Source organism: Onychostruthus taczanowskii, unplaced genomic scaffold (assembly GCF_017590055.1).
Source record: "Onychostruthus taczanowskii isolate IOZ18803 unplaced genomic scaffold, ASM1759005v1 scaffold5, whole genome shotgun sequence".
Taxonomy (NCBI): domain Eukaryota; kingdom Metazoa; phylum Chordata; class Aves; order Passeriformes; family Passeridae; genus Onychostruthus; species Onychostruthus taczanowskii.
Genome location: NW_024502568.1, coordinates 3,450,231 through 3,473,070, shown reverse-complemented (window position 1 = coordinate 3,473,070; position 22,840 = coordinate 3,450,231). Strand labels below are relative to the sequence as shown.

The 22,840-nt window shown below is 39.6% G+C and overlaps 2 protein-coding genes across 4 annotated transcripts in view; both read right to left on the bottom strand.

Annotated features, from left to right (window-relative positions):
- Positions 1 to 2: 2 nt before the first annotated feature.
- NOC3L (NOC3 like DNA replication regulator) lies at positions 3 to 18,487 on the bottom strand. Its single transcript, XM_041415281.1, has 22 exons — positions 18,439 to 18,487; positions 17,049 to 17,256; positions 16,537 to 16,663; positions 14,746 to 14,903; positions 14,578 to 14,634; positions 13,478 to 13,608; positions 12,879 to 13,040; positions 12,040 to 12,133; positions 11,679 to 11,854; positions 11,332 to 11,460; positions 10,749 to 10,880; positions 10,299 to 10,379; positions 9,676 to 9,776; positions 9,160 to 9,232; positions 9,020 to 9,083; positions 8,861 to 8,932; positions 7,670 to 7,851; positions 7,295 to 7,423; positions 6,592 to 6,689; positions 6,050 to 6,134; positions 3,609 to 4,392; positions 3 to 1,810 (listed from the first exon to the last, which is right to left on the bottom strand). Exons 1-21 carry the CDS (start codon positions 18,445 to 18,447, stop codon positions 4,261 to 4,263), a joined length of 2,400 nt encoding a protein of 799 aa, XP_041271215.1. The 5' UTR covers positions 18,448 to 18,487; the 3' UTR covers positions 3 to 1,810; positions 3,609 to 4,260.
- Positions 18,488 to 18,638: 151 nt separating this feature from the next.
- TBC1D12 (TBC1 domain family member 12) overlaps positions 18,639 to 22,840 on the bottom strand; it is a 40,863-nt gene continuing 36,661 nt past the window's right edge. For 2 of the 3 annotated variants that reach the window (XM_041415699.1, XM_041415700.1), the window contains 4 exons: positions 22,353 to 22,481; positions 21,927 to 22,036; positions 20,530 to 20,788; positions 18,639 to 20,315 (listed from right to left, as the gene is read on the bottom strand). In XM_041415699.1, the coding sequence (XP_041271633.1) occupies positions 20,247 to 20,315; positions 20,530 to 20,788; positions 21,927 to 22,036; positions 22,353 to 22,481 (567 nt within the window). In that variant the 3' untranslated portion in view covers positions 18,639 to 20,246. The remainder of the gene's footprint in view (positions 20,316 to 20,529; positions 20,789 to 21,926; positions 22,037 to 22,352; positions 22,482 to 22,840) is intronic. The other variant, XM_041415701.1, reaches the window with a different exon arrangement.

Genomic DNA, 22,840 nt, shown 5'->3' with positions numbered 1-22,840 from the left:
ACTTCACTAGAGGAAAGAAGTTACAGGCAGTGGTCTCATGACAGCTAATGCACCCCCCCACCATCATGAATAAGAAAATGAAATAAAATAAAGTTATTGACTGGCATATAAACAAGCAGACAGAACCTGCATTCTGTCACCAGAAACTGTGAAGTCTTTCACTATACACTACAGAAAATGCCTATAAAGTAGCCACTTACCAAAGCAAAAAAGTGCCCTCTTGAGGTCACTTCCAGCTTTCAGAAAAATAACCACAGGCACACAAAAAAGTCAAATTTCTCAGTGGCATGTCCTCACAGAGGCCATGCCCTTCCCATTGCTCATCTTTCACAAAAGTTAAGTTTTGAATTTATGTACCAAATCAGCATTTTACAAATCAGCAACATGACCCCCAGCCAGCTCAGCCTGTCACTCCTTACCAGGTCCAACAGTAGCAGCCCCTGTGAGGGACGTGCTCCCTCCACACCCTGCCAAGGAAAGGACTGAGCCTGAGCAAAATCTTAGTGACAACTTACACATAGTTCTGTATGCGTAGTTTGCTGTGGAATACTTTGGAATTACTGGGAAAAACATCAACCTGCTGCACAGTTCAACTAATGTAAATTTTTTTAAATGTTACCTTCATTCTGTTATTTTAACACTGTAACAGTTTGATGTCACTGAGAAATTTTTTCTTTCTGGTGTTTTTGTGGCATTTTAAAAGCAATGCTTAATGTCCTGTAGTTTGCCCATACCTGTTTGGCTTTTGCTTTTTGTTGATGTGGTTTTTTGGGTTTTGGGGGTTTTTTATCTTCAGCAGCTCTGAAAATTCTTAATATCGCCTGTAGTATCACGTTAGGCTGGCAGACACCCTTGCTAATTAGCTGGATTCAACATAGAAAGTTCTTATACCCTTGTTGTCATCCACTAGTGCTTTTCTGTCACATAGATATAAAAACAAAAAAAAAATAAAATCATGGGGAAGCAAAGGGGACATCAGTAGTCGTCATATTGTGCACCACAGACCTAACACTAGCCTGAAGTCTTGTGGGCATTTAAAATCAGCAGTTTTGTACTATTTCTGCTAACACAATTTAGCAGTGGGAATAGCTTCTTAACGTGAGTATCTTCATCAATCAATCGCAGTCAAAACCTCCTTTGTCTGCTGTTTATCACAGTGAAAGAGAACAGCAAAATATTTGGCTTTTTATTTAGAAACCCTAACTTTGTAGCCTGTAGACATCTGGAATTGTGTAAGGCTAATGAACCTGCTCCAGTATTTTCATTAAAGTACATGCATCAAGTAATTTAAACTTTAGGTATTGGTAAATATCCAGGTAAACTTTTCTTGGTGAAACATGATACACTTTGGGGTGAATTTGGGAAAGAATTGCAGTGCCCTTCCTCTTGTTGGTTCATAGTGGAAATTCAATACCACTTGAAGCATTAAAGAGCAAGGGGGAGTTGTTAACTTTTGTGAAAGCCCAGTTAAAGAGTTTTCATGTGCTAAGTTGTTATGCTAATAGGAATGTTTATTCTGTTTAGCCACAGTTTTTGTTTCTGCAGGAATCTGTCCACACATTCCTATGACAAAACTGACAAAATAACTTTGTGCTTTTCCATGCTTCTGGGTGAGTATGGACATCAATTAGGAAAATACATTTATTTTTACATTACAAACTATTTACAGGAAGCAGCTTCCAGGATAAAGTTTGAAAGAAAGGAATGTAAATAATCAACATCTTCCAGAAACATGTAGTCTCTGAGCAGTAGCAGGCCTTGCACTGCACACTTTTCAGGTGGAAATCTGCTGCTTCTCCTGCTCCATTGCCTGTTGGACACAAAACACGAAAGTATTTTATTCTGTGCTATTTAAAAACTGCTCCTTTTCTATCAGTCTTACCTTTTCCTGTGCAGCACGTGGTGCTGGCAGTGTGTGACTGTGAGGGCCAAAAGCTGGGCAGTCCCAGCTCCCGTGCGTGCAGAGCTCTCTGCCTGTGGGAATTGCGGGACCCCAGGAGCTGCTTCCCCCTCCGCCCTAAGGGCTTCCTGCTTCTGGCTCTCTGACCCAGCAAGAGCGGCCAGAACACTAAAAATACTATCTCACTTCTTGGTTTTTTAAGCCTAGTGACACTTTTATCCTTGCTCACAAATATTACTAGGTGAGGTGTCTGAATAGCTGCTTTTAGGCAGGTGTCTGCTTCTAGACCTCACAGGCTTTTGAGAATTAAACAACACAGAAGCATCCAGATATTTCAAGAACACTTTCTCTTACATTCATAGTTTGTTTTCAAAAAGAGAAAACGTTGCTAGTAGCTTTACAGGCTAAGTCTGCAGCTTCTGAAACTCACCTGTCTGTTCTGCTCTTCAACTGCTTCAATTAACATCTGGTTTTTAATCACTGGCTGTTACTATTCCACTATAAAACTCAGTTTACTTTTAGGGTAGCCCACTAAATGTACCAATGGTGGCAATTTTTTCCTGTCTGTGATAAAAATTCTGTAACTTAAATAGTGATAGACATTTGGCAGAGTTAGCAAATTAAGCACAAAAATAAATAGCAGTAAATAGATTTTGCTCCAACAGATGTATAAGCTCTTTCAGAATGACGTGTACAGTTGTCTTCCTCTGCCTCTTCAAGCATGTCAAAATATTCTGACAATGCAACATCACTATGTGCCAGTCTTTATATGTTTGGAAACTCTGTAAAATGAACAATTTTAAAAGTGACTTTTCCACCTGGACTGTTTTCTCTCTGCTGACTTGAATGAACTGTATTTGTATATGTTGTAAAAAAATAAATGGTTTAAGATGTTGAACCTTTGTTTTTGCCTTCCTGAACTGACAAAGGTAGTGACAAATGGCCCCCTTGGAATTTTGCAGAATTCAAATCACATCTGTATTTGCAAACACTTAACAAGCAAAGTAAAATGAACTACTGAAAATCAATGGGAATGACAGCCCAAGCAGACAGAAACGTGTGTAACCACCAGTATTAGGCATGCAGGTTTGTAGTCCTCACAGTACATATAGTATACTACATACCTATGTATGTATATACATATACATATGTATATACATATGTATACATATATACATACATATGTATATACATTATACATATTTTATATGTATAGTATAATACATAGGTCTTTTCTAATCCCTTAATACAGATGTCTGTTCTAAAATGTTTGTAAATTTATGTTTAATTACTTGAAAGTTGGTGAACTAGTGTGATCAATACTGAAAACTTTTAAAAAGAGAAATAAATTAATTGTAAAACCATCTAAGAACCAGAAATCAGGAAAAAGAACTAAATACCCTAGAGAAAATAAGATATTTTCTGACTTAAAGGAAAGCTTTGCAAACTTACACACAGATTAAGCCCTACAGAAGTGCATTAGCTGTCAGCCAGGGACAGCCCACTACATTCCCCTGTACAATGCAATTCACATAAAGACAATACTCACCTTTAAATTATTTCATGTATTTCACCTGCTCTTTGCAAAGTCAACATGCAGCTCAAAATGGATTCAAAAACATTCAGACAATAATAATATTTGGAGAATGTGGACAGAATTACCTACCAGAAAAAAAACAAAACAAAAAAAACCAACAAACATTCTTACCTTGTATTTGTCCAGTATTCTTGACAGCAATGCTTTATTGAAGACACTGCAGTAGAGCACTCAATCGTGATGACAGCTTAGAACTGAAATTCAGTATTCTTAATTTGCCAATGTCAAGACTCATCAGAGGGGATAAAACCACCAAATTTAAAATAATTTCAAGATGAGATAAATGGTTAGAAGACATCAGAAGAAAAACAGGATAAATGCAATACATAGTCCAAATGTCTAGGTAACTCAGACATCAAAAGGTCAATATTATGTTAACATTTTCAAAATATTTATTAAGTTATCAGGACAACCCAGTGAGTTTGCAGAAACACGTATGTCTATATTCTTTTATAAAAATTAGAAAAATACATAAAGAAAAATACAGTTGTGCATGGTTGCAAACAATTCTTAAATTATTTGGGTTTGTATATTTTTAAAACACTGACATGACAGTTCATTGTGATTCCCCAGCCCTCTGAACAGGGGTTTGTTGGTTAGGGGGACAGGCCTGTAACTGTGTGAAAAGCTGCTGTTACATTTTCCTGTGTTTCTATAGTCACACAAAAGCCTGCTTGTATTCCTTTTATGATGACTGGTGATTTCTTTCAGGCAATTTTTCTCCATAATTAAGAATCCAAGTGAACTTGATTGATGGGTACATTTATGCCAAGGATGATTCCTTCAAGTGCTTAGCAAAATCCAAGGGTTTGTGGGCAGCAGTCTCACTGATGTGTTGTTGAAGCTGTTTGTTTAGTTCTTCATCTACAAATGAATCCATAGGCGAGAAGGTGTCCTGAAAATTACAGAATATGAGTTGTATTACTGAACAAGGCCCTGTTTTCCATGCCTACCTTAGTTCAGCAGTCTTGTTTCTCTCCTGTGGTCACAGTCATCTACACCAGACCTGTTCAACTGGCACCGTGTCAGGCAGTCCTTCGCAAGCTCGTGGGTTTGGTGAGGCTTTTCTGGTTTGTGCCAAGCTGGGCCTCAGAAGATTACCTACTGCACACAGCCATGGCTTCCAGCTCAGGGCTGGGGGCTCACACACTGCCTCCTGTTCAACACACCTTACAAATACAAACCAAGCACAGTTTGGTGACAGCACACATTTACAAATAAGCACCTCTGACCAAAAGGCAACGATGCCCACAGCACAGGTGAGTCAGAAAGGAATGCCCTCACCCTTCTGCCTCCAGCCACACCTGGAGCCCTGCATTTGCCTGGTGCTCAAATAAAGAACGATGATCACGTACAGGATTTAAACTTCCCTGTGAAAGTTTTACATTTCCAGAGCCAAGTAGTTTGTGCACTCATGGAGAAATGAGAGCCTCTCTTTAGCGGTGCACAGGGCTCCAGTGCAGAGCTTGTGTCAAGAGCAGGGAGGTGCTGACAGCCTGGCAGCCTGGCACACAAAGGACATGCAGAACACAGGGTAAAACTCAGATAACTGCCAAAATTTGTTAAATGAGCCAAACAGCCATAGAGCAGGAAAGACCCCAAGGTAATTTTCCCACTTAGGTCCATTATAGATAGCCATCTATGCACACTTTGTCATCTTGCAACATGATCCACTGTGTCTGCTCCCTAAAGGAGCTTGTGCTTTTCCTTGGTTTTCTCCCATCTGCTGTTCTCAGCCTTGCTCTGTCAGAGCTACTCATGTAATTCCCCAGCAGGACACACATATCAAGGAGTCATTATAAAACAACTGAATAAGTACAAACACATTTTCAGAAGTTGCTTCTCTAAAATTGAAAAAGAAATTGTGCTCTCAAGGCTTCAACTGACATTACTGAGTTACAAAGTGCAGCACTGGCAAGGTTAATAGGTTATAATGTTTGCATTAGAAAGAAGGAAAATTATCACCTTTGAAAGGACACACCACTAACTGGACATTTAATGGAGGCTGGCATCTGGAACACATCCAGCACTGAGGATATAAACACACTTCCCCCATTTCCCCTCTTTTTACTTTAACCTTTTGTTCCCCACAAATTTCCACTTTAAAGCTGCAGTGACACTACAGGATAAGCATCCCTCAACACACTGAATCAAAGGCTCTGGAAATCCAGCTGTCTTGGCAACTACCCACCCTGGGGAAAGAGCTGGCTTTTTATTATTGCTTTTTGAACAAACATTCGTTCATCATTACAGAAGAGAGCCAAGAAATCTGCAATGAACCACTGCAAAGTGCAAAATAACAGCTACCATATTAATCTTGCTGTGTTAACTGATGCTGTGGGAGGTAGGACTATTTATAGAGCTATTTTTCCTTCCTTATACTCAGTCCTGTCTTATCCCAATTTAAAAAATGTACTTGATGCAGAAAGTACAGAACCCAGAAAGCCACACTGAGTGTGCCAATGGCTGGCACTGCATAGTGAGCCAGCAGATTCAGGTTATATTGGTGTGTCACATGGTTAAAAAAAGACACAGAGCAATGAGAACAGTACCTTTCTTCTGGGTGTTACTGATGCAACAGGAGGATTAAAGGTCATTCCCTTCATACAATACATCTCAAAAAGTTCTGTAGCAGACCTACAGTAAATAAACAGTGAAAGAAAAATGGCATTAGATAAATAATGCTGAATTAGATCTCAGTCTGAGCCTGGATGGCTGTTCTCATGTTTTAACCTGTACAGACCTTACACTGCAACTTGGGTTCTAGTTTCCACTGAACAGCCCCAGTTCAGTGATCCTGATCCATATTCAGATCAGGGCTGCTGCTCAAGATATTTTGCTCCCAGAGGAAGAAAACACACTGCACTTTGAGATGTTTACCCTTGTCACAGCCTGGCAACAAGTCTCAAAAGGGAAAAAAAAGGGAAAAAACAAAAAAAAGGCAGCCAGCATTCTGCATTCTGTACTGGCAGAAGAAGAAAGAGAGTTTGAAGACCAGAGTTTTTTGTTATTTTTAGGAATTCCTTTAATATAGTATAAGCAACAGCTTCCTTTCAGGACCCATTATAAATAAAGGAACTCTTTGATAACTCACCTTTGGCTCAAATCAAGTGGAAGAGCTCCTGAGCCTTCAGTTGGAGCTCCAGCAATAAGGTGAGATGCAAATTTCTGCACTGTTGGATGATAATGTCTCTGAAAGAAAGGAAGAATGAAGGCAGTAGACAGACAGTAAGGGATAATGTATTCATCTACAGAATCTCATGTTTATTTCCAATTCATAAAATGGAAGGTCTGCTTTTATTTTAGAAACTGAGTACCTCAAAATCAGTCAGTTTGTGGGATTAATGTCATGCATTTATTCCCTCATATCATGCTGTGAGCATGACTCTCCACAGTTAGATAATTCCTACTCCCAGAAAACAGGGACCAAGGGCAGAGGAAGCCCCCTCCAAACCCTGACTGGAATGACAGATCAAGGTGTCAGCTCCTCTTGGAAGAAGGGCTGGACTGCAAGGGAACTTTATAGTTCTAAAAAGTCCCCAAAGGAATGTAATAAGGCAACCTGCAGTAGGAACCAGCGTGGTATTATAACAGGGGATGTACAACATCCCCTTCTGAGCTCATCCTTCCACACCACTGTGGTGGTCTTCTTCCTCCACTCTGCTGGAATAGGCTCATATGGGCCAAGATCTAACAGATAAGCCTGAAGACCTTTGCTCTCCATTTATGCAAAGCACCTAAACATTGAGCAGCTACTTACTGCTGTTACTTCCCAAATCCCTGAGTGACTCACAAACCTGCAGTAGATGCAGCTCCCACAGTGCTGTATTCTGGGCATTGCAATGCTCTGGTTCCTCTAATTCTGGGAGATAAACTCCACTGCCTTGAGATTCATTGTCTAGTAAGAGGTCCATCCTTGGGAATGTCTACAACACAAAAAAAAAAAACAAAACAGAAACTGAGTTGTTTATACTACCCACCCAATTATAACACAGTTGAGTCAGTTTCAGGATTCATTCCACTTCAGTCAGTTTCAGCACCATTTAAACATATTCTGTTTTCATCATTCTTGTTAAAGATGCCTTAAAAAATTTGCACAAAATCATTTTAACAAAAAAAAAATTCCGTAACTTACAGCCAGTAAGCTAAAAATCTGAACAAGTAAAACTTACTTGCATGAATACCCTGTTTGTTGCCAAGATGCCAACACTGGAATTTGGAAGTACATGAAGAGCAAGGATGGAAAGTCGCTTTAGGAAAGCAAGAGCTCGTTGCTGGGACACTTGCTTTCTCCTCTTGGCAAACATGACATCCAGGCACTGCAGCACAATCCCTATGTCCTCGTTGGTGCCACCTCAAAAGCAGAATTCCACACAAAGAGTAAAGAATCACTTCATGGCCATTGTGTACCCTGCTAGGGGCTGGCACTGGAGCTGAGAGCAGTGTGGAAGCTGGGGGGCTCAGACCCCTCTCATGTGATGCACACATTAAACATCCACCCTTTTGTGGTAAAATAGTCCAGCTTTGAACAGAAAAAATGTAACACTGTTTCTGTGCTCCTTTCTAAGAAAATACTTATTCCATCAAAAGTATCTAATCATTAAACACTGCTTATTAGTGTTATAAACAATGCTGATTAGAATTCAGCTACTGTTTTAATCCTAAATGCATTCATTGTATCATTTTCCATAAACTATTAAAAAGTGAAAAGATCTAGTATTTTACCCATCCAGAACAGCAGAATATTTATTCTTAATAGTTTATTCCTAGTGAATCCACATTTCTGAAGTTAAATGATGCTAATTTCAAATTTTATAAATATTTTTTCATCAATTTTTCAACTTCTCAGAATTACTGGAAAATCTAGAATAGATCATAAAAATGTTACCATTATAAAAATCAGAAATATATACTAGAAAAATTTTTAAAGCAGAATATAAACTTCAATTATTTTTAGAATTATATTGAAAAATCAGTTTTTTTTTCTTTATTGAAGAGAGAATTAGAGAAAAAAGACAGGAATTTTTAAATTGCAACTGAAAGAAATAATTATAAGGAAGTAAAAAAATTGAGGACAGACTAAATACTTATCCAAGATCAAATATTTGGCACTTCCTAATGAAATGACACAATTAGAACCCGTTACCATGTATTGTAATAATAATTCAAGTATTTGTATTGCAGTAATGCAATGTGCAACTCGAGAAAAAAAAAGTAGGCTAAACCAGACAACAATCTTCTCAGAAATCAGATATCTTAAAAAAGTGTAGTTTCTTAATGCTACATAAAGGCTTTGATAGCAAGGAAACAGAATATCATTATCATTATGTAGGTGAACAGTGAAAACAGAAGTCTGGAATTACCTGCATGTAGGCTGAACAGTGTCTTGTACAGATGTGTGTAAAATTTCATTGGATCAATGTTAAGAACATCACCTATAAACATAATCCCAAATAAACACATTTACTCCATTTATTTACCAGGCAATATTAAACAAAGGTTAGTTTTTAAAAATCTCCTACCTTGACCAGAGAGTATATGAAAAGCACTGAGAATGCAATGAAGACTCTCACGATAGCTTAAATCCTAAGAATACAAAACTGATTTAAGTACCCAAAAGAAAGTCATTTTAAGAAAAAAACTGGAATAAAATTCAACTTACCCCAGATGCAATAAGAGAATGAAGGACAATCAATAGGTCATCAAAAAATTCCACATTTATGAGATGAGCAAACCTGCAATTTAAATTATAGACATTATCTGTAAACTCAGTTCAAAGCGTTCTGAATTGCCAAGATCCACACCTTAAAAGCAGGCTAAATCAAATGCTGAACATTTACTATCTTCACAGGAAAGAATAATTCAGCCCCCAACATACTATACATGGCTTTTCTAGAGCATTAAAGACATGCTTGTGTCCTTTAGCAACTAATCAGACAAAAGAATGGAATCACACCCTGAGGCGTTTGCACCACATCAATTCTATCTCGTGGAATTTCAAATCACACGTGAAATGGTTTTGGAAATAGCAGAAAACTTCAGCAGAGAAATAAATGAATTTCAACTAATTTATCAGGGACTATCTTTTCTCACTGCTTAAATCCCTTTCAGAGACAAGAATTTCTTTAGTGCTTTATATCTTTTCCAACACACACAAGAGAAGGTAGTCTGTTCTTACTTTGCAAGACCTTCTAGCACAGCTGGCAAAAGTGGAGACTTCTGAGCTTTCTTCAAGATCCTGAAGTAAGTTACAAATACAATATTCAAGGTCTCTGTGTGCTGAAGGAAAGAAAACAAAAATACTTAATCACGTGAAATAAACATTTCTATTTCACTTAAACTCAGCTGAAATGGTTTTCTCTGTCCAAGCCTGCACTCAGGCCTTCCCAACCAGTCCTGGCACTGCCATTTCTGCTCTTCTTACACTGAAAAGCTCAAGTCCTCCAGTGCTCTCCTGCTCCTGGCTCTCTCCTGCCTACAGCCACACCCCTCCTTTGCCTAAAGGCCACTCTGAGAGGCTGTACCCCACTACACAGTGTCCTGTGGAACAGGCATCTGGAGCACTTTTGTCAATGGATTCAATACCACTTTGAGCAGACCAGCACAATGGGAATAGGAATGGCTACACTGGCCTTCCAGGCTAAACTGAGAGTGTGGTTTACTAAAACCTAGATCTGTCACAGGCAAAGATCTAGAGAAGTGGAATGCTGCCAGGTTGGGATGGAGGGAAGACACTTAGTTACAAAAGGGTTAGGAGCTGCCACTCTGCTAAAACAGGGAAATAATGTCTCAATTATTTACCAGCTTCAGTTTCTTTTCTTTACTTTCTGATGCTTCAGCTTCCAGGAGTTCTCGTTCCAGTTTCTCTTCTGCTTTCCTCCACTGAAAATATACAGTTGATTTTAAGACAACAGATCCAATGTTTCCAACCAGTCTGGATATCCAGGTAGAAAAGATACCCAGAGAATAAATTTTCTATGCTTGGTGAGTTGCTTAAGCCACCCTGCGATTCTACAGGGTAACCCTTGTCCTATCAGAAACAACCAATCAAAAACATTATCAACACAGGAAACAGGAAAAAATAGGGAGATAATTAAATTCCCTCTAGAACCTAATAAATTTTCAAGTACCATGCAAAAATTGATCACAGATGTGAGAGTTAACAATGGCAACAGCAGCTGTGCAATCACTGCTAGAACAAATTGCTACACTAAGTAACAGAAGTAGAGCATGAGAAAGCACATGTCGTACCTTTCTTTGCATTCTGGAAAGATTTTTTCTTTTCTCTTTGTAAGTCATGAACCTTTTCTTTGGTGCAATGTCTTCAGAATCTTTTTGTAATTCTACTTCCTTAATTCTTAAGTGAAGAAATACTTTTAACACCTATTGTAAAATAAAATAAATACAATGAAAGGTCATCTACAACTTGATAGGAACTAGGGTAAGAAATTCTGAATTCCACTCCATCTAGTGGGCTTTGCTGGTCAAAGGTTCTTCTGTTTACTCCCCTCCTGTTCCTTCACACCTGTATCTCTTGATCCCTGCTCCCAGCTCCTTCCCCAGTACTGTCCATTTCTATCCATTCCACCATTTGCCTCTCCCTGCCTGACTTAAGCCATGTCTCTGGCACATCTGATCTCTGCCTCCCAGTCTCCTTCCCTTGCCCCACACCTCTCTAATTCTCTGCCTCAGCCTAATCCTGAACTGTCTATGGTCTGCCAGAGTGAGGAAATTCTGCTTGTCTCTAGCCAGCAGCTGCAGTAACTTTAACATTTGGGGATTTTTGAAACTTTTGACAGAAGAATATTGTGAGGTATAACAGAAAGGCTCTTACCTCAGGTCTGACATCATAATTTCTACCCCTCACAAGGCCAGAAATTACTTTAACTACACCAAGTGAAGCATAGCCCAACTTGTCCTGTTTAAAGAGCTTCTTAACAGCCTCAACACACAGTTCAGAAATCTGAAAAGCAAAACACAGAAATTGTTCTGTAAAGCCAAATCAATAACAACAGCCAGTAACAGACAGTACCCATGGTATTTACTAATTACAAAGTGCACACAGCCTGTAAAATAGTGAACACATATGGCCGAAAGATCTGGATATTGTGGACTAAAGCTCAGAAATAATTATTTTTCACACAAAACAAGAACTGTTTCTCTAATCAGAAAATCACTTACCATTTTTGATGGATCATTCATGAGTGGAACAATGAGAACAATAATGTTATTGTGGAAGTTGAAGTGGGGTAGGGTTACAAGCAGCTCACACAGGCACTTCACTGCTACCTCTGCTAGACCTTTATATGCCTTTAATGAGATAACATTGCTTTTCTTCAATTTCCTTTGCTTCCAATCTGCAAAAAAAATTATTTTTAGTGATTACTCTTCAGAATGATGATGATCTTGTAAATATTTAAATTTTTAGTGACTGCATGTGCAAGTGCTATCTCAAAGACAGAAGGTACCATTCATTCAGAGGAGGGAAACTGCTGCAAACAATTTTGCCTTTACTGTGAAAAGTGAGAAGTGTTAACTGTACCTTTAATTGTTTGTTCCAGATTTTCCAAGTAAAATTTATACTGGCTTACAAGGCCTTCTTCAAATTCTCTCAGTTTCTGTGTTTCTTTTTTAACCTGTAAACATAATTGAAATGAGATTTTATTTGGAGAGCTAAATACGGAAATTAGCCAATGGTGGTGAAAAAAAAATTGATATTTAAAAACAAATATCAGATATCTAAGTAGATTTTTCTTCTAGACAGACATTCCTAGAAATGTATTAAAAATAAAACATATCTGCATTTTTCCACAGATGTGTTCAGAGGGCTTTTTCCAACGAGGCCTATTTCATTTATAGAGCTTGAAGTACCATTATCAACTAGATGCTATTTTAAAACCATGACTCCAAACTGCACTAAAACTATATCCAAAAAACCTTCTAAAAATTGGTTAAAAACAAGCTCCAGAAAGCAAGTTACTCTGCATTTGTTCAGCAAATTTTTGAACACGTTACAAAGAAATCTATGCCAGTTAGGTGACAATACTGCATAATTTGCTTTCTAACTCTCTTTAGTGCAGGTCCTTATTCCAAGGCTCATGAGGAAAGTCACCCAGGTTTGGTATACCACTTTCAGACACTACTTTTCCCCTCCATTACCACCTGCATGTCACCTACTTATTGAAGGAAGTATGTAAGAATTTAGTGCTAATCCTCTCTTTCTGAAAGTGTCACAGCTTTAGAGCTTCCACAAGTATTTGTGCATTTGCCCCCTTTGCTCAAAACCACGAAATCATATTAAACAAATCAGTCTTAGTATCTGGCATAGCTGAAAACATTCTTAACCACTCACATTCACTATAAATAAGTTTGATAGTTCACCTTGGTAGCCTTTTCTGCTTCGGTCAGAGGCCGAATTTTGTACGAAGGTGCAATATCTTTGAATATCTCCATCAAAGACACCATGACCAGCTTCCTAACAATCACAGCCACGTTAGGATCCTGCTCCATCAGCATGGCACGCAGCTCCTTCAACTTCTTCATCTGATTGAAGAGAACAGGCAGACATCAGATGAAAATTAACTGCAAACCAAGGGACAAGCACAAGGTACGTTAACTCAGCAGTTACTCAGACTCAGCACTGCATAAAGAGCCAGGAAATTATAGATAACTCAACAAAAATTTAGTCTCAGGAATGTTCAAAATATCCTGCTATTACAAACTTGCACAGAATTACAGGAAAACTTCTAGTATATCCTGAAGTATTGAGAACTATCATATACAACCCTGACATCAGAGCTTACATAAGGGTCATGCTTAAGGAACAAGAAAAATAACAAAAGTGATACAACACTGACCTTTTCCTTGTTCTACTCATATATTCTTGGGGTTTTGCTACTGTTTGCTCATCCAGATCTTTGCTTCTTGAATTAGTGAACAACACACACACTTGTACATGCAGGTTAAGTAAATGTACCTACATTGCTGTCTGGCTCTGAGAGAATGGCAGATGCTAAGGCAGCTATGTGCATCTTCCTCTCCTGTAGCTTTTGTCTCCTTTGAGCAGCCATTTCCTCAGGAGTGAGAACAGGCAGGGCTTCCTCATTAAAGTCTGGCACAGATGTGAAGAGTCAGAAAAGAGGGGAAGTCACTTAACAAATACCATGTTGCAGATACTGCATTTCAAACAGGTATCCTGGGAAGGCCACACAAGAAGAGAGACTAACACAAGAAGTTCTACAGTCCAGAAAGCTTTAAGAATGACTTTGCTAGATCTTATATATAATATATACAGACTCATTTTTGCTCCATTTCAAAATCTTTTGCTTGCAAAAAATAAGTGGACTAAATGTTTTTGAATCTGCTCATAGTGTTCTGAGTACAGTGGGAACATATAAACTCAATGTATTACCCCAACCACACCAAGAAAGTGCAGTGCTTTGCAATTTGTATTGAATTATTCACCATTCACTTTTTCTCTTAAAAATACAACAGTTTTTGTTTGTGTTTTCTGAGTATTATTTTGCTACAAGTATCTCCTTCCTCAACTTCAGATTATATTTAGACAGTAAGGACCCAGAAGTCACAAAGTTACTAGAAAATGACCATAACTCATCACAGTTTCCTGGTATTGGTGTTTTAAGTAAAAAATTTTAAAGACAAAGACAGACACTTAAAGCCTACAAAAGTCTGTGTCCTGAACTGCATTTCAAAATGATCTCAAAGTAGTCAAAATAGAACCACACAGATATTCTTTATGTAAGACTAATATTTCCTTCTTACTAGCAACTATGACACAAAGGATAAAAGGAACTTCATGCAAGCAGCAGTTCAAGGCAAAAAATCAAAATAATTCTGAAGAAAGAGAACCTTAAACCAGCCATTCCTGAGATTCTAATAGGTAAGAGTGCAAGCTTTGAATAATGATTATTATGCTTTAGTGGCAACATGGTAATGAACATATTCAAAAACATCCTGAACAAAATACACTTCAATTGCAAACTTCCTTGGGGTACAGCAAAATACTTTTCAGTATGTAAGTGATTTGGAAAAAAAAAAAAAAACCAATAAGTTTTATTACCCTCTGCTTCCTCCATATCTTCTGTGTCCTCTTCTTCATCATGTGCAACATTGAGAACTGCAAAAACAGAGTATCTAGCGTCAAGCACAAAATAAACACTGTGAAATTTTAAACAAATAAATTATATACTTCTTGGCTACTATACCAGTTCCAGAATCTGCGTCTTACCTGGCTTTTCCACAGCTTGAGGAATTATGCCTCTCTTGTCTTTGATGGGGAGCAGATGGATGAGTTCTTTTTCGGGCTCTGTTTGCAAACGTCTTGGCACCTTCTCATATTTCTCAATCACACTTTCATGTTTTCGTTTTTTTATGTGAGCTGGTTCACTGAAACATACGAGGCAAACTAAATCAAGCAGCCACGTAATTAGACAAGAGCCATCCCTGAGCAGCTGGATTCAGTGGCTGCCTCTCACCCAGGCCAGGGTGCTGTTTCACTTGTCCTTCCTTCCCCCCGTGCTCCCCCACAGCAGAGCGGCTGCCCTGGCGGGGCTGAGACGCGTTTAACCACCCCAAGCAGTCCTGTCATGAAGGACTCCACTCCAGCAGCAGCAGGATCCCTCACTGGCAACAGCCCAGAGCCTCCTTAACTGTGTCCTTCCAGGTGGGGTTTAACCAGGATATGACAATGAGTGGGTCAGCGACCATTTTATCTACCCTCCTCCACGGCTATTTTTATCACTATCACTTTTCTGCTCTGCCCACTGGCAATGCCTGTGTCACCCCTCTCCAGTGACAGCAGCAATAACCCAGCGTGGCGTGGCACCCCTTCACAGGTATGCTCCTGAGCTGCACATAAATGTACACGAGGGTAAGTATTTAGTCTGTGCTAATACAAGCACACAATTTTTGAGTGGTGTAATATCTGACAAGTTTTTAAGACAGATTGTAGCTGACCAGAGTAAAGCAGATTGAAAAGGTAAGTTCTCCAATTTAAGGGAACACTATGAAGGGAACTAAAAGCCCATAACAGTAAATCAGGTAAAAGAGCAACCACTTCCACTGTTTTCCTACCAATCTAACAACATTCTGGCATAATGCATGTAAGACACATAGAACTACATTTTGCAAAATATCTCTAAATAAAACCACACAATAAATTTTGAGTTTTGCAAGACTTTAAACCTATATCACACCCAGTTAATTAGGATAGAGGGGAAGGTTTAAAAACAAAATTCTTCTAATTCAAGAACTTGCAGTGTGGCTACAAGAGACCATGCAGCACAACTGCAACTCTGTACATAAAAGCCATTTCCTTCAAAACTAGACTAAATTATTAATTACTAAGCAGAATCAGCATTAACAAATTAAAACCACCCTACACCAGCATGGAGAGTCTTTTCACATCCATCAAAAAAGGCAAGCTAAGTTTTTAAAAAAATCATGTAACCAGACAGCTCTGTAGAAGTGTATTTATAAACACTATTCTACAACTAGGAGCACTACCTTTCTACATAGGTCACTGTGAACTCCACACAATGCCTTGGTCCACAAAACTGGTGACAAATTTTTTGTATGAATGTTTTGGTGTTGCATGTGTTTACAGACATGGCTTACAGAACCCTTTTTATTTTTTTCTGGCAATTTGCAGTGCAATATGTATAGGGGTCTATAGTCCAGAGAATGTCCTGAACACTCTATATAGAAAAAAAAGACTTTGTTTACAGGTTAAAGCATTTATTTTGTTTGAGGGATGCTACTCATCTCACAGCCAGGGACCTCCCAGGAAGGAACACTGCAGAGACAGTACCCTGAAGGTAACAGAGAGCACCTGAATGCACTGATACCCATTGAGACACATTAACACTGAAGTACTGCCAGGCTGAGGAAACATTAAACCAGAGCTGCAAAGAAACACCAGACTGAAAGAGACCTCCTGATAAATGCATTACTTTACACATTAATTACATATTAACCAGACAAGACTGAATTAGTATGAAAAGGAGACATTGCAACTCACTTAGAAGAAAGATCTCTGGTTAAAAAGGATGCTTTTTGGGCCAGATCCTCCATTAATTTTAAGTCATCTTCATCCATCATGTCCAGTGGAAGAGCATCTTCCTCTTCTTTTTCTTCCCATTTTTTAGCTATTTTAGAAGATGATGTTTACAGATTAAGATCCCACATGTACAGTCACCCTTGAAAACCTAACCCTGCCTACACTTTTGGGACCATTTTATGCCTTGCTTCTACCTGGAGCTACTGACCTTTATGCATGTGGGTTTTGTTATCCCAGAAAACTGCCCCTTTACTATGACATCCAATAATGATCAGTGCAAACACATTTCTACCATCTTTAACTAACAGTTTTAGGTGCCAGAATGGCCACATTTTGTATTTTTCAAAAGTCTCCCGTTCTTTCAACAGGAACAGCAACTATTTGTATACAGAAAATGAAATGTTGTTTTCCCCATTTTTACAACAGGAAGCAGCATGATATTCAGTAACCTCCACACTTGAGCAAACACTTACCAACTTGTTTCTTCTTGCATTCCTCCAAGGGAAAAGGCTTTCTAGAAATAGCATCTCTGACAGCCTCCCTTAGCTTCTTTTGTTCTTTACGATACTTCTTAGCAGCACTCTTCTGCTTGAACTGTTTATTCTTTAATTTATTGTCAAGTTTTATTTGACTAGTTCTCAGTAACTTGCGAAAACTTGGAACTCGCTTTGTGTTTTTTCTCTAGAAAACAAACAGAAAGCTACAAGTCACTGACATGTTAACAGTCTTTGCAAAATTTATTCCACTGTTTAAGATCTCTGAGTTCCTATTTGTATTAGGACTGAACAATATGTTCCTTGCTAACAGTATCATCAATTAGCCTCAGATTTACACAACCGTGTTACATATCTGAGAAGAGAGCACTGTGACAAATGTTTTACAGAAACATTCTCTGACAACTTTTTTATTAAAACCTATGTCCATCACTTTTAAACATGCAAGATACGGTACACAGCTTGTTAGGGCACAGTTCCTTGTGTGCTCCCAAGCACTCTGTTCTCTTCTCAGGGTGCTGCTGTTCCCCAGCACACGCTAAAGTACCTCGGGGGACTTTAACGTCCAAGGCCACAGCCTGGGGCAAACGTCCTCCTGCAGGACACCTCCCCAAGCCGAGCTCTGGCTTTCTCCTGCCTGAAACTCTCCCTGCCCAGCAGCTGCAGGGACCTGGCGAGGCTGCCTGCTCACAACAGCAGCTGTACCAGAACAGTTACGGGGGCCAGAGCTCGGGGAGGCACCCGGCTCAGAAACCGGGCTCGGGGAAAACTTGGAGGCTCGGGTCAATACACGCGGCCAGAGCCAAACCCAGAAAACACTCCCAAGGGGCTGGGATGGGAATGGGCACGGCAGGCGTCACCTCACGAGGGGCATGGGAAGGCAAGGCCGTGCAGAGGAACTGGCACGGAGGCGCCGTTAGGGATGACGCGTCCCTTACAAAGGGACCAGTGGCTGGATCAGGGTGCGGTTCCCCGAACCCTGAGCTCGCGGCTGGAGCACGGTGCTAACCGCACGCCTGTGGGATCACCCCCGTACGGGCCGGTCGGAGCTGGGCTCCGCGGTCCTCGCGGGCCCCTTCCAGCTGAGAACATGCCGTGAATCTGTGAACCCGGAACTTTTGTCAGCTCAACCTAAGCTTCCCTTTCTATGCTGGATACCGGCAGGGCGCTGAAAGGTCAGCGGTCGTTTCAGGCTGAAAAACGAGCCTGCGCTGCGCCGCCGGTGCCCACCTAAAGCACCCGCACCGCCCTGCAGTTCCCGGAGCCCCGGCGGCACCGGCCGCTGCGACCACTGCTCCCCGTCCCGCCCGTCCGCCCGTGAGCCCCGGGCCCCGCTCCCCGCGCCGCCCGCTCCCCTCACGGCCCCTACCGGCTTCATGGCGGCGGCCGCGCGTGCTGCCCGGCGGCGGAAGCGCTCCCGCGCGGCGCGGCCACAGCGGCCCCTGGCGGCGGAGGCCGAAGGCGCCGCCCGTGCCGAGCGCCGCCCACAGGGAGCGGCCGGGCCGGCGGCAGGCCCGCGGAACGGGAAAGAAGCACGGCCCGCGGAACGGGAAAGAAGCACGGCCCGCAGCTGCTGTAAGTTTTATTTACACGGGAATCGGTACTAGTGGTCTTAAAGGAAGGCTTGATCCTTCTATTTACAGTTATATACAGATTTATAGTTGAAAAGTAAGAAAACTGTACAAGATAACACAAAAATATAAGACAAATTGGATCCAATTAAAGTAGTGAATACATAAGTTAAGAAAAATCGGACATTTACATTTCAAATTGTAATGTTATGAGTAGCATATATGTAGATTTTAAACCAGATAGCAACGCAAGTTACACCACACTAAATCTTTACCCCGATTATGCAGACTCTGCTTTTAAAACACCAGACAACTGGAAGCCTCCTGCACTTAAAAATACATAATGGTAGTTTTTACTTGATTTCCAGAGGGACCAGTTACAAAAACCCACATGTAAGGAATTTATTTACATTAAATATTAGCAAAAAATGGATCAAGAGAGTGCAAGTGCTCCTCACCTGCAGTGCTATCCATTTTAAATTTCTGTCCCCTACAACCACAGGTTGTTGTACAGCATCTTCAAGAACAGGAAATGTTTGAAAATATTTGCCGTGACACATACAGCATGACCTTATGTCTCACAGTTAAAAGATGGTAGAGAATTATCACTTGACAGATGCTTTTTGGATTTCAGTATTGCACACTAATAAAAAGACAGTTTCAAAAACAATTCTGTGTCTGCATTATTTCCAAGTGTTAAAAGTGGCTGCTTCTTTGAGAACACAAAAGCCTTTAGATAGCCTTGTCATTTTCTAGTGTTCACCATTACACATACAAGTATTTTTTAGTTGGAAATGGCTCAACAATATAAAACTTCTGGTGGCAAAACCCTTCCACAGAATACCCACTCCATCTACTCCACAATCAATACACCAAAACAAATGCTTAAACACCACTTGCTTTGAAAGCTGTACAGTGAAAATAGCAGCCCTGTTCTTACCACTGTTTAAAATTCAGATTATTGTTGCTCTAGGTTTGGGCACAATATGTCTACAGTTCCTGAGTTAATTACATTTGCCCAGACTGAAGAATGAAGCTGCAACTTAAAAAATACACCAAACAAGTAAATAAGAAAATACCCCTTTCCCAAATCTTAACCACCTTGCACATAAACATACCAAACCACTTTATTTGGTCCTCAATACTTGCAAATTGTTAATTTTGGAGGTAATGTTTGTACCAAAGCATTTGGTTTGGATAGCAGTTTTGGGGCCTTAAGATTTAGCATTTCCCTCATCCCCTCCAAAAAGTGCCTTTGTGGTATTTTTAAAAACAGTTATGCCTCAAAAATTTGTTTAAAGTACCAACAGAAGTTATTACAAATGTTTATTGCATTGAGCTGATTCTTTTAAAGTATTAAATACGAACTCCCCGCTTCTCAGTTTCATAGGTTTTAGTATCCTGTGTGAAATCAGATCTTCCCATGGCAAAAACTAATACTGGCAAAAGGGTGAAGATTTCATCAGTTCATTACTCCACTGAGAGCTGTGTCTTTTCTCCATCTCATTTTCACATTTTCTATAGTGCTTTTTCCACATAGAAGTGATGTGAAGTCTTCTCTTGTCATCAAGTGGTTTTCCACGTTTCCAATGGACCTCACTCAACATTAGCTTTTCGGTGCTGGGCTATGGTTCTTGTCCCCTTCTTTGTTGTCCTTCATCAGTGAGGCAAACACCTGGAAAAGTAAATCATTTAATGAAGACTGCCAGTGTTACAATAATATCAACTGCCACAATATTAGCATGGAGATCAATTTCTAGACTGAGACACTAGAAAGGCAGTGCCCATTGCTCAGGAGTCAGACAAGCAGCTTAAATAACCATGAAGAGAAATGCCCCATATATTCATGTGCTGACATGTCAGATTTGATATATTTCCAAGAAACTCACCTGTGCCCATTTTTTGTTACTATTCTGCATCTGAATAGCTGCAATACAACTAAAAAGCTTTTCTGATGTAATATCTTCTGGAAGTTTTGTTAGAAACTGTGCTATATGAATAAAGTCCATCTGTAGGAGAATATCTTCATATAACCGAAGGATTCCTAATCCTGTCCTAAACAAAAATTCTTCTCCATCTCTACAGAAAACATCCCAGACACGACAGGCCAGATCAAGTGGTAATGACTTGCTGTAGAGTGTAAAAATCCTACAAAGGAGTCAAAAACAAACAAAAAGGAAGAGTTATAACTTATTTCAGAAAAATGAAAAGACAACTTCCTTTAAACCTCAGTTACATTAGTTCAGAGGAAGCAGATGACGAGTTATTTTACACAATTTTTTTTCCCCTATTTCAATGATCCACAAGTCTCCAGTTCTTGAAGTCAGAACTTGTACTCTGAAACCCACCTCTTTTGATGTCACAGGAAATCCTCCATTTGAATGCCATCTCCTTTAGAAAGCTCTGGCTAGAAAAGTGACAAATCTCTTCATACTCAAGAGTGTGATACACACATAAGAACTTAAGCAACAAAGATCACAACTGTGTGACTCAACCTTTCCCATTTAAGCCATACAGTTTAACAGCTCTGTTCATCATTTGTTTCCTAAACTAAATCTAAAGCCACAACTAATCTCAATAGAGGGCTACATCCCACTAATGTACTAATGATAAATCAATAGCTACATTTCTGTGATGCATTTTTGAATTTTTCACGTTAAAATCAAAAAAATCTAAACAATAATAATAATAGATGAAGCTCATCCTTATGCATGCAAACAGATATTCTGTTTTTGACAGCACTACCACACTTCAAGGTGCCTGCACTACTGCCTTCCATTGCAGACACACACAGAGCTTGCTACTCTCTGCTTTAGACCATTCCTTACTTCAAATTGTTCACTGCATTTTCAAATTTATCCCTTTTCAAATCAGGTCTTAAATTGCATCCTCCCTCTGCTTTAAAGTCTCTAATCCTACAGTCATGCTTCCTTCAGTAGCTGACTTTGCTCATTTCATCAAGTCACTTACAATCACAGTACACCATACTACTATGGTGTAGTAGCCTCCTCTCCCCTACTTATGTCATGTAACTGCAGCAACAAGAAAATGAACACACACAGAGCACTCCTGTTTGTCTGTCTCTCTTTTTAACTGAATACATCCCTTTTAATAAAGCTTGAAGCCTGCCAGAGGAACTGCAGTTACACACAACAGTTCATCATGATTTCTCAAGACCTACTGAATGCCTTTTTTATGCTTTACTTCCAGTGTTGAAAGACCTATAGCAAAGTAGAAAGTGTTCCAACAGTTCTAAGGTTAGTTTTTCTATGTTCTATGAACTCACCAGTCTATCAAATATATGTCTGGAGTAAGACTGTATGATTTGAAATGAAGAAACAATTTAGGAAGATTTTCTTCAAAAAATACTTCAAAGGCTGCAAAGTATTTCAGCATCTGTAGGGATAGTAAAGCACATCATAAGCAGTCATCAAAAGAATGTTTGGTTGTAAACCAACACAAACCCCACCAAGAACTGATGTCAAGACAGCACAATGTGACTCCTTAGGCTAAGTAAAATGATTAAATGTTTCTAGAGGAGAAATCAAAACATGAGAATGAGTTCTATGGATTAGTAGCTGGTATTCTCAGTTTTGTAATCACAGGTTAAAGTTCTCCATTATTCAATAGGACAAAAGAAAGTCATCAATAAAACAACTATGCTTCAAGTAAAAGAACGTTAATGTCCAAAACCAGAAAACTCTGTGCATACCATGCTGTGATCCACACGGAAAAAGGCCAGCTGGCATGGCTTGTTTAGAAGGTTAGCAAAGGCAATGAAAGCATCTGCCTCTTCCAGATTGAGAATGAGCACAGCAGCAATGAAGGACATCCCTTGTACCTTCAAGTGGGAAAAGCATCGGGCAAATAAAGGTGAGTGGGTTCAGTAGATCTTACATCTTTGGAAATGGAAATATTTACAGTTTGCAATTTATCAAGTACTATTGCATAACATTTCCAGATGAACAGAAACAACGTGGATAAATTATTTTTATGCATGCAATCAATTGGATTCCGGCAGTTCAGACGCTCTGGGAGGTCCCAGGATCACAAGTCCTCAGGACATGAATACAAGAAAGTTAAAACCACACAGAGTGAATGCAGAGCTCATGAGAAACAAAACCTGGCCTCAAGTTCATTGTTAAACTATGGGAAAAGCAGTCATGGAGAAAAACTTCACATATGGGACAGTTTAGACCC

Coding starts and splice junctions, on each gene's coding strand:
- NOC3L (XM_041415281.1), bottom strand. Junction 16,664..17,048: donor ATGCAAGAAGAAACAAGTTG/GTAAGTGTTTGC, acceptor CTTCTAAAATAG/CTAAAAAATGGGAAGAAAAA. Junction 4,393..6,049: donor CAGTAACACCCAGAAGAAAG/GTACTGTTCTCA, acceptor TGTAATTTTCAG/GACACCTTCTCGCCTATGGA.